Consider the following 11,537-nt stretch of genomic DNA (forward strand, 5'->3'; position numbering starts at 1 on the left):
CATGATCTAGAAGCAACACTCCATCCCCAGCTAACCCCAATGCCTAGTGCCCATTCTCTGGAGTGCTCTGAAGGCCCAGGGTTATTCAGGCAACAGCTGACTAGAGCAGGTAAGCTGCCAGGATGGGCAGAGGCCATCTGAGTCTGACCTTTCTCCCCTGACCTTGGCACCGTTGACTTTTACTGACCGATGAGGTATGAGGAGCTCACCCCAACCCCTCCTCTTCCTGCAGAAATTCAGAGTTCGGGGAAAAGGCTTTGCTTTTGTAAAGGCCATGGTTCTAAGGTCAGCCTCCAGCCTTCCACGCCCTCTGAGCCACAGGGAGCCCTGGACTGGATGCGGTAGGCACGAGGAAGGCTGAGGCATAGGCATGGCAGTGCTGGGGTCTTTGGACAACCCCTGGCTCCAGCCCCAGCTGTTCCTATTGCCTCATTAGTGAAATATAATAGTACCACCTCCCCCCGCAATTGTTGGTATCAATGTGATAATGTATCTAAGTGCTTGGCACTGCCTAGCACAGAGTATAGCTATAAATACACTCACTATAACGGGTATTCTCCCCAGGGAAACCGAGGCAAAAGGAAAACCAAGCAGCAGGTTCTGCAACCTGTGTTCTAGTTACTCCAGGAAATTCCTTGCCCATCTCTCGAGTCCTCCTTGCCCTCGCCACACAATGAGGAACTGGTCCCCCCACACTCTAAAGGCTCTGCCATTCAGGGAGTATATCTGGTTCTAAATCCAAAGACTGGTTCACCCACTCCTCAACAACAATCCCTTTCACCTATCTGTCCCCACTCCTTGGCTCTGACCCAAGGGAAAGGCGTGGTTGCCAGTCCACAGTGACCCTGCAGACAGCAGCTGCCTCTCCACCTGCGAACACAGTAACGCAATAGCTCCCACCTCTTGGGTCCTTTCTCTGAAGCCCTCTACTGAGCATCACCTCACAAAACCTCCACAAGAACCACAGGCTGCTGAGGGCGCCGTTTTCACTCCCTTTTCACTGAGGAAACAGTCTGAGAGGGGCAGGGACTCGCCCCAAGTCACACTGCTAGAAAACCATAGAGAAGTTGGCAGCTTGGGTCTGTTTGCCCAACTTCAGACTAGAGATGGGGCAAGTGACGGAAGCGCAGGCTGGAGGCGATGTCTCCTCTCGTGGCTTGAAGGCTCAGGGCTGCCAGTCAGCCAGCACTGGGCAAAGGTGGGGGTGGGAGGCACTTGACGTGATGGGAGCCTTTATTCAGACAGTGGAGACTCCCCTCCTCCTCTGCCTCCCTCTTCCCCGGCCTTTGGAATTGGGTATCGCCCTCACTCCTGGGAAGACACGCAGCCTGACACCGAGAAAACCCTGGCTGGCAGGGAGGGGCCTAGAGCAGGGCTGTGGACCACAGACAGTCAGCAGGAGCCTAGACGGCTGGCTTCCATTCACCCGCAGTTCTCTCTCTGGGCAGCTCCAGGCTTCCCTGGGAGCCCCACTGCACGGCCTACGACTGGGCTGGCCCTCCTGGGCTGGCCCTCAGAGCCACGCAGCAGTGTTATGACAAATTCTGATAAATGATGTCCAAGGGTCAGTCTTCAAAGAACGGAGCAAAGGTGGTGCCCCAGAGGAAGTGAGTGGGGTGAGGGCGGGGTTGGGGGGTGGGGAGCCGGCCGGGGCCCTCCTGGCTCAGCCTCTCAGGGCCTGGGTCAGGCCCTCGGGATGCATGGGGGGTCCGTGATGCCCAGCTCCTCCCGTAGAGACGTCAGGGGCTGCTCCCAGCGCCGCTCATAGTACAGGTTGAGGACACACGGGGCCCGGCGCCCATTCTGAACCGCCCACGGGATCAGCTCCGAGACCAGCACTCGCAGAGGCCTGTGGGGCAGCAGAGGGAAAAGAAAACAAGGTCCTGAGGGCCGGGCACGCTGTGTGCCCAGCAGCAGATGTGCATCTTCTCAATTCACCCTCACACAGACCCAAGGCGAAGGTCATTATCATCAATTTTCGAATGAGGAAGCAGAAGCTCAGTGAGGTCAAAACCCCGTAGCCAAAGCCACACATCTTGACTGCGCCAAAGCCCAGGTTTAAGTTGAGGGCTACCTAACTTCAGAAACCAATGCTAGATTGCCCTCCAGCTGCAACGGCATCACTGGACCTGGCACTGAGGCCTGGCCCAGGAGACCCGAGGGCCCCCTGCAATGTCCAGGCTTCATCTGTTGCCTTGGAGACCCTGCACCAGGCCAGTCTCATCTCTCTGCCCTGCTCTTTCCACTCTGACTTCCTGGAGGAACATCGAGGCTGCTGAGGAAGGCTGCAAGCCCTTCCAGTTCTTGGAGCCCTGGCCCCTCTGAGCGCCCCTTGACCTCTCAGCACTTGAGAACTTACTGGGCACTGAGTCGAACTGGTCCGAAGAGTGCACCCAGGATGCACATGGGCAGGCCAGTTTGGACAGCCTCAAACCACTTCACCACGATCTCTCCTGCGGGCAGGGTGGAGGGGGGTTGGGAGGTGAGTACAGGCCAAGAAGAGAGGCCCCTGGTATTCACAGCACGGAACAGTGAGGTGTCTGCTTCTCTCTAAGCTCTACAAGGGCTCAGCCATGTCCAGTCTGGTCAGTGCTGGGCCCCAGGGCACTTGGCTTGGAGTGAAGGACCAGGTCCGAGAGAGAGCCAGAGGAAGTAAGGGCTGGACAGGAAGCTTGGGGTCAGAACGCAGAGAACTCTACGGCCAGGCCAGCTCCTCTAGGCTCTTCTAGGGAGTGTCTGAGGGCATCAGAAGAGGGAGCCCTGATGCTTGGATGCTACTGTATCTGTGCAGGAGCCATGGGAGGCTTTGGGGACAGCACAGATGCTACCACGCTGTTCAGGTAAAGCAGAAAATGAGGCACCGAGCCAGCTAATTGGTGGGTGGCAGAGACAGGTTGGCGCTACCCTGGCCTGGAACACAGACCCTGGTGCACAGGCTTGCCAAGCGCCCTGCCCCGCCCCCCACTCTCCGGGGGGATGGAGAGGTGGCACTCACCCAGGATGTTGGTGGGCATCCCCAGCAGGGTGTGGAGCATGTCGTGCACCTCCCGGTACCGCTGGATCACGTACGCTAGCTCCTCATCGTCCACGAATCTGGTAGGCGCCCGGGTGTCTGGGGAGACCCTCTGACAACATGGGCCTCCCCTAGACCCCATCCCCATAGGTCCCAAGGCCCAACTGCCAGCCTCTCCTCCACTGTCAACCACGCCCACCAAATGCACCCCCCAAAACTCCCCGGGGACTTTGCTTCTGTCTACACCTGCTGACGGGAGTCCTCGGGCAGGGAATGTGTGGTATTGGCAACCAACCCCTCAGCCTATGCCAGCTCAGAAAACATACGTAACCTGTTGAATCTATGGGAAAGCAGCCCGGGGCAGGGGGAAGGGGGAGTTGTTTAATGGGAATAGAGTTTCAGTTTGTTTGTTTTTTTGAGAGAATCAGGGAGAGAGAGAGAGAGAGACAGGAACATGCAGCTGCTCCTGTGTATGCCCTGACAGGGGAATCGAACCGGCAACCTCCGTGCTCTTGGACGATGGTCCAACCGACCAAACATCTGGCCAGGGCTTAATTTCTTTTTTATTTTCAGAGAGACAGAGAGAGGAAGGGAGAGGGGAGGGGAAGGGAAGCATTCATCTGTTGCTCCACTCAGTCGTGCACTCACTGGCTGCTTCCCGTGTGTGCCCTGACTGGGGATCGAACCTGCAACCTTGTTGTTTCGGGAGGATGCTCTTAATTGACTGAGCTAACCAGCCAGGTCTAGAGTTTCAGTTTTACAAGATCAAAAAACTCTGGAGTGCCTGACCTGTAGTGGCGCAGTGGATAAAGCGTTGACCTGGAGTGCTGAGCTCGCCGGTTCAAAACCCTGGGCTTGCCTGGTCAAGGCACGTATGGGAGTTGATGCTTCCTGCTCCTCCCCCTTCTCTCTCTCTCTTTCTCTCTCTCTCTCCTCTAAAATGAATAAAAAAAAAATTGGTTTCACAACAATGTGAATACACTTAACACTACTGAGCTGTCCATTTAGAAATCGATAAAGATGGGAAATTTTTGTTCTTTTTACCACAATTAGAAATTGGAAAAAAAAAAGATCCTTAGCATGAATTAAGGATTTAGGGTGCCTTAGCATCCACCACCCTCATCTTCACCTTGGTAGTTCCTGCTCATCCCTTATGTCCTGGCTTAAGTGTCCCCTCCAAGGGAGACCGTTCCTGACCTTCAGACTGATCAGGCCCACGTGACGGTCTCCTATAGCATCCTGTGGCACTCAACATGATTGTATTGTGAAGTCCAATGCATGTAATTGTTCATGTCTCTCCTAGACCTACGCTGTCCAGTAGAGCACCATTGCCCACATGTGGCCATTGAGCTTTGAAATGAGAAAACTTCCAATTGAGATGTACTGTACATTAAAAATACACACTGAGTTTCAAAGACTTAGTATAAGAATAATGTCAGCCTGACCTGTGGTGGCGCAGTGGATAAAGCGTTGACCTGGAATGCTGAGGTCACCGGTTCAAAACCCTGGGCTTGCCTGGTCAAGGCACATATGGGAGTTGATGCTTCCTGCTCCTCCCCCTTTCTCTCTCTCTCTCTCTAACTCTCTCTCCTCTCTAAAATGAATAAATAAATAAATAAATAAATAAAAGAATAATGTCAAATCTTGATATTTAGTCCTGACCAGATAGCTGTCAGTTAGAGCATCATCCCAAACCACCAAGGTTGTGGGATTCAATCCCCAGTCACGGCACATACAGGAAGCCACCAACGAATGCACAACTAACTGGAAGAGCAAATGACTGCTTCCTCCACCTTCTTCTCCCTTCCTTTCTCTGTAGCTCTAAAACCAATCACTCAGAAAAAAAAAATCAACCAAATGAATGCTTAAATAAGTAGAAAAAAAAATCAACGTTTTTTTCTCTTTCCCTTCTTTCTCTCTCTAAAATTAATAACTTAAAAAGAAATCTCCATAATTAAAAAATATTGACTACATGTTGAAAGAATATTTTAGATACACAGGGTTAAACAAAATATTAACTTCATTTCCACCTGTTTCTTTTTGCTTTACTACAACAGCAGGTAGAAGAGTTGAGTTTTCCCACGTGCCTGCATTCCGTTCTCCCAACAGGGCTGCGGGAGTCTGCGGCAGCGCGGCACGGGGGCTGGCTGCTTCGCTCAGTTTCACCCTCAAGGCCTAGACGACAAACGTCTCTTGAATGCAAGGGTAAAAGGCCAACCCCGGCACTTTTCTAACCCCAGGTGGGAATGTCAACTGCCCTTCTTTTACCCACGCACTGCCTCTCTGAGTGCTCAGGGGCACCCAGACAGAGCGGGAACAGCCCGATCTTCCCGTGCCCAAAGCGTGGCCTCCGCCTGTCCAGAGGCTGAGGGGCTGGACGTCTCCATGGCTTGGGGGCTGCGGGCTCAGTGCCATGGTCTGTCTGTGGCCTCACTGGGTCCTGGGTCCTAACCTCTTCCGCAGCGTCCTACCTGCTGTGTGAAGATGCAGGTGATCATAGTAATAGCAGTTACTCTCTGAGTCCCTACCTGCACTGTATCGATGTCCTTTACATATCTTACATACTTCATCCTCACGACCATCGAGGGGGCAGATACTGTTATGAGCCTCAGACACAGATAAGGAGAATGAGGCTGAGAGAGATAAAGTAGCTTGCCCAACACAGCACAGCGAGCCAAATAACAGAGCCAGGATTTGAAACAGTTTGCTGGATTCCAAAGACAGTAGCTTTAACATTCATATATATTGATAAACCATGTAAGTGCCCTGGAAGATAAGCATTAGGTCTCTTTTCCTCAGTTAAAAGAATTAAAGGTGCAGAGAGGTCAAATACTTGCCCACAGCCATAATGCTGAGAAGAGAGGCGGGATATTTTTTTTCCCAAAAAAATTTTTTTTTGATTTTTAGAGAGGAAGGGAGAGAAACAGTGATTTGTTGTTCCACTTTATACATTCGTTGGTTGACTCTCGTATGTGCCCTGCCTGAGGATCAAACCCACAACCTTGGCATACTGGGATGATGCGCTAACCAACTGAGCTACCCGGCCAGGGCGAGAAGCATGATTCTAATGCAGGCTACTCTTTTATTTTTTGTATTTTTCTGAAGTTGGAAACGGGGAGGCAGTCAGACAGACTCCCGCATGCGCCTGACTGGGATCCACCCGGCATGCCCACCAGGGGGCGATGCTCTGCCCATCTGGGGCAATGCTCTGTTGCAACCAGAGCCATTCTAGCGCCTGAGGCAGAGGCCATAGAGCTATCCTCAGCGCCGGGGCCAACTTTGCTCCAATGGAGCCTTGGCTGCGGGAGGGGAAGAGAGAGACAGAGAGGAAGGAGAGGGAGAGGGGTGGAGAAGCAGATGGGCGCTTCTCCTGTGTGCCCTGGCCAGGAATCGAACCTGGGACTCCTGCACACCAGGCCGACGCTCTACCACTGAGCCATCTGGTCAGGGCCTCTTTTTTTTTTAAATTTTTCCATTGATTTGAGGGAGAGAGAGAAAGGGGGGGAGGGAGAGAGAGATGAGCGAGCATCAATACACTGCTCCACCCAGTAGCTCCCCCTAATTGTGCACGCACTGGTTGCTTCTCATATGTGCTGATCAGGGGCTGAACACGTGGCCTCAGAGTGCCGGGACAATGCTCTATGTATTGAGCTACCTGGCGAAGGCAGGCTACTTTTAAAATTATTATTATTAATTTAACTTATTTTTATTTTAAAAAAGATTTTATTTAATGATTTTAGAGAGAGGATAGAGAGAGAGAAAACCGGGGAGGAACGGGAAGAATCAACTTGCAGTAGTTGCTTCGTATGTGCCTTGACCGGGCAAGCCTGGGGTTTCAAACCAGCAACCTCAGCGTTCGAGGTCGACGCTTTATCCCCTGCGCCACCACAGGGCAGGCTTTAACTTATTGATTTTGAGAGAGAGAAAGAGAGAGAGATTTGCTGTCCCACTTTTTTATGCATTCACTTGTTGAATCTTATATGTGTCCTGGCTGGGGATTGAACCTGCAACCTTAGCATATCTGGAGGACACTCTAACCAACTTAGCGACCCCGGCAGGGCCAATTCAAGCTACTCTTAAGTCCAAAGCTCATGCCTGTAATCTTAATGCCACATGGATGACTACATTTCTTACCAATGTCCAGCTCAGGGAGGGTGGCCTCCCCTTGAACCCTGATCTAAATCTCTCTTGGTACAAAGGTGCTACCTCACCTTCTGTGGGCTGCTGGTTTCCATCCTCTGCGAGTGTCACAATCTCTAGGGTTGTTACCACGATCAGGGCTGTGACTGGGCAAGGTGCCTTGTCAGTGCCCTCCCCCCCACAGTAATAGGACAAAAGGCTCTGGGGTAACTTCAGAAGAAGGTTGTCTCTCTCTGCCAAACATACTAAAATGCACAGGACAGCCCCCACAACAGAGAATTATCCAGCCCCAAAAGTCAATAGTGCCAACACTGAAAAACCCAGTTCCACAGAAACCTTCCCTCACTCCCCTCCAGCCTGCCTGGCTCCTGCAGTGGGGCTGGATGCAACTGCAGAAGTCCCCTGTTGGGATATCTATGTGTTGGTGGGTAGGGGTGCGGACAGGGAAGGTACCTAGCTGTACCCTAAAGTCCCTTTATAAGTCAGATGTTACTCTTCTGCTTAAAACCCTCAGTAACTTCCTATTGCTCCCATTACAAAATACAGTTCTTATCATGGCTGGCAGAGCCTGGCCCGGCTGACCTCCCAGGCCACGGGCTGCCTCCCCTGACTCTCTCCCCTGGGGCCACATGGGTCAGTCTCCCTTAAACACAAGGAGCCTTGCATTTGCCAATCCCTCTGCTCGGAATGCTCCTCCCATCTCTTCTCTGGGCTGGCTCCTCCTCCTCTTCCAAGACCACCCTATCAGAAGTGGCCAGCCCACTCCCACGCTGTCCCCTGTCATGGTGACTGCTGTCCTCATAGCACCACCTGCTAGAACGGAAGCTCTGTGAGGCAGGCTCTTTGCATGTTTGTCCACTGTATTCCAGTTGCTGTGAACAGCGTCTGGTAAGTTCTAAGTATTCAATAAATTGTATGAGGTTTTATATGACAACTTCTTTCTTTTACTGCTTTCTGTATCTCCCCAACCAGACTATTAGCTCCAGGAGGGCAGGGATCTTGTCTGTCTAGTTCAGTATATTATGTCCCCAGAACCTGGAACAATGAATGTCACATGCCAGATGCTAAGCAAATGAATGAGTTCCTCAGTAATTAATTGGGACTCTCCCCTCCTCCTGGGACTAGAGAGTGCCACATGTCATAGCCAAGGGAAAGCACTGTCTCTGGAACAGGGGGACACAGTGTAACAGGTCTGTATACCACTTGCAGTAACACTGGCTGTATGAAGTCAGCAAGCTGCTCGGCTCCTCAAAGCCTCAGTTTCAGCCATGAAAAGGGGTATTGCCTCTGGCCAGTTGGCTCAGGTGGAGCGTCAGCCTGGCGTGCAGGTGTCCGGGTTTGATTCCCGGCCAAGGCACACAGGAGAAGCGCCCATCTGCTTCTCCACCCCTCCCCCTCTCCTTCCTTTCTGTCTCTCTCTTCCCCTCCCACAGCCAAGGCTCCACTGGAGCAAAGTTGGCCCGGGCGCTGAGGATGGCTCTGTGGCCTCTGCCTCGGGCGCTAAAATGGCTCTGATCGCGGCAGAGCGACGCCCCAAGATGAGCAGAGCATCGCCCCTTGGTGGGCGTGCCGAGTGGATCCCGGTCGGGCGCATGCGGGAGTCTGTCTGACTGCCTCCCCATTTCCAACTTCGGAAAAATACAAAAAAAAAAGGGGGGAGGGTATTAACAAAACACACTTGACAGTTATTGGGATGATTCAGCGAGATCACGGATCAGCCTGGCATCTGGAATGCAGTAAGAGGTTAATAAATGCCAGCCAGAATGATTACTTGGAGCGATGTCATTGGCCCATTTACCTTTCACATAGAAAATGACAAAGCCTTGGCACAAGAAAGCACTCCTGCCTATGGTGGCAGCTCAGGGGGAAGGCTCCTCCTTCCTTGGGACGTCATACCCATGCCACTCATCTGTCCTTCCTGGTAATTGCCAAATGCACAAAAAACGGAAACTCACATTCACATCCAGGAAACGGAGATACTCGCGGCCGAAGGAGCCTTCAGGCAGGCTCTGGAGCTTGCCCAGGTCAAGGGTGGACAGAGAGATGCGGGGACGCTCCCTGCAAGGCAGAAGGCAGGACTCAGGTGCTGGGAAGGCACCAGCAAAAGCAGGTGAAAAGTTCAGCTAAAACAAGTTGTGAGAGGTGAAGGGGCAGAGCAGCAACAGGACCACAGGTCCTGATGGAGCATCTTCTAGGTGGCAGGACTGAGGAGACTACTACAAGCTAAGGGTGTGGTTCCTCCCTCCAGGGGCACAACCTAGGCAGGCAGGCAGGCCTCAAATGTGATCAGGGCACTCACAAAGGGCACTGTGGGGGGGGGGGTGGCGGGGGACAGCTAGCACGTGTTATGGGAGCTTAGAGAAGGTATAGAGCCATGTGGCAGGAACTGGGCCAAGGCTACCGCACTGCACTATCTAGGGGTCATCATAGTATCTATATGAATGGCATCCCTGGAGTTGGGCAGTGCCCAGCCTATGAAGCCACCCATAACCATGATATTGAGAGCTCCCTAGAAGAACAGGACTGACACAATGTGACTCCAGAGAGAGCAGGAACACCACAGACTACACTCAACCCCCGAGGCGGAGCTGGGACCTACTGCAGGATCTGGGCACCCTCTGGATCCCTCTTCATCTTATCCCTGAGCACCTCCAGGGCACGGCATCCTGTGGTCTCCCCTAGAACTGCAACCATGTCTGAAAGAAAAGAAATTGGGAAAAACATAGGATATAATCTTAGGTAAGTTACTTGACCTGGCCTGAGTCTCCACTTCCTAAATGATAAAACAGGAATAAGATCTACCTCTTAGATATGCAAATTCATGTTAAACACTTAGCAAATCATCCTGCACACAGTTAGTGTTCAATATATCTGTAGTGATTTGTATTAATGTTATTAACCTAGTAGGTGACGTGGTTCTGTTTGGCACAGTGCTCTCAAGAGTTTATGGATCACTTTCACATTCATTATCACAACTCCATATAATGTCTCCACTGACAGATACAAGCTCTGGTATCAGAGTGCTGGGTTTGAATCCACATGCAGTCACTGTCTAGGTTATCTTGTCTAAACTGCTTCACATTTCCAATCCTCAGTGTCCTAGTTTGTGAAGTGCAGATCACACCTTTCTAATAGGGCTAATGTGTGAAATAAAAAATATCATGCATGTAAAGCACTTAGCACAGTGAGCAGCCAGAATGTGCCAGAGGGCAGTTAGCATGATGGTTTTTATTAGTAGGAGGACTTAAGAAGCCTGGGAGGGATAAGAAAGGCACCGTAGAATCCTAAGATGTTCTAGTCATACAGCCCGTAAACATTTATTGAGCATTTATTATGGGCCAGGCACTATCCAAAATGCTGCTCATATGGTGGAACAGGGCAGTCATAGTCCCTGACCTTATAAAGTTTAATTTCTAGTGGGAATAGGTGCTTATAAAGCATCTATTTAGTCCAGAGATTCCCATTGTGGCTGGATGACAGAATATACTGTTAAGTAGTTTCAAAAGGCAGAAACTCAGATTCCAAACCCCTTCCTCCCGCCCCTCTCCACGCCTGTCAGATAGGGACTGAGTTTAGGGTAGGACCCAGGCATCTGCAGTTTTATTAATGTTCCAGGTGAGTACGAGGTACAGCCAGGTTTGGGTATCCTAACCTAGTCTATTCTCGTTACCCATAGGAAACGGAAGCTTTGACAGAGGTTGGGGCTGGCCCAGGCTTCCAAGGCAAGGGCCTCCACCAGAGCGCGGGCGGCCTTACCGTGGCGATAAGGGTTGTAGAGGGCCATTCCGGCAGAGCCGGCAGCCAACAGCGCCTTCTGCAGCAAGGAGGTGGGGATGTGTTCGGGGTAGAGGAGGCCGGTGCTCGCGGCTCGGAGAGGCACACCTGCGAGGCAAGAAGAAAGGCCGCGGTCAGAAGTGTGGGGGGACCTACCAGGATTCCCTCCCGCCTCCGCCACTTGCCTGCAGCAGGTCCAGGGAGACCCTGAAGCAGGCGGAGGGGACGCAGGGCCCCTTGCAGCAGCATCGTCAGGGAAGCAAACACTTCCCTAAGGCGGCGGGAGGACGCCCCGGGCAGGGCAGATGCACCAAACTTCGCGGCAGATCGAGGCCGGAAAGGTCAAAAGAACTGGATCCCTATCATTCTGAGTAGGACCTTTGGGGGCGGATCGTCCTGCACGGACAGGAAAGGACACTATCGCTGACTATAAAAAGGCAACCCAGGTGATCTGTCTCTACCGATGTAAAGTAAAACTCTCATTTCCTTCAAGTCTCCAAGTTAAGTCCCGCTGGCATTGGGTTCAGCGCCGGACCGTATTTCCTTTTCCGCAGCCTCTTTTCCCCGAGGATAGTAAGAGGAGAACCGCTTCCGGCTGCGAAACCCGACC

The 11,537-nt window shown here is 52.1% G+C and overlaps 1 protein-coding gene across 1 annotated transcript; it reads right to left on the reverse strand.

The window, feature by feature from the left end:
* On the reverse strand, positions 1-11,453 carry COQ4 (coenzyme Q4). The gene is given in 8 exon segments (XM_066367024.1): positions 1-1,710; positions 1,713-1,849; positions 2,360-2,453; positions 2,996-3,125; positions 9,109-9,211; positions 9,753-9,849; positions 10,910-11,035; positions 11,113-11,453. Coding segments are annotated over 8 exon segments (798 nt in total). The 5' UTR covers positions 11,177-11,453; the 3' UTR covers positions 1-1,663.
* Between the last annotated feature and the right edge of the window lie 84 nt (positions 11,454-11,537).

The sequence above is a fragment of the Saccopteryx leptura genome, chromosome 2 (genome assembly GCF_036850995.1).
Source record: "Saccopteryx leptura isolate mSacLep1 chromosome 2, mSacLep1_pri_phased_curated, whole genome shotgun sequence".
Taxonomy (NCBI): Eukaryota; Metazoa; Chordata; class Mammalia; order Chiroptera; family Emballonuridae; genus Saccopteryx; species Saccopteryx leptura.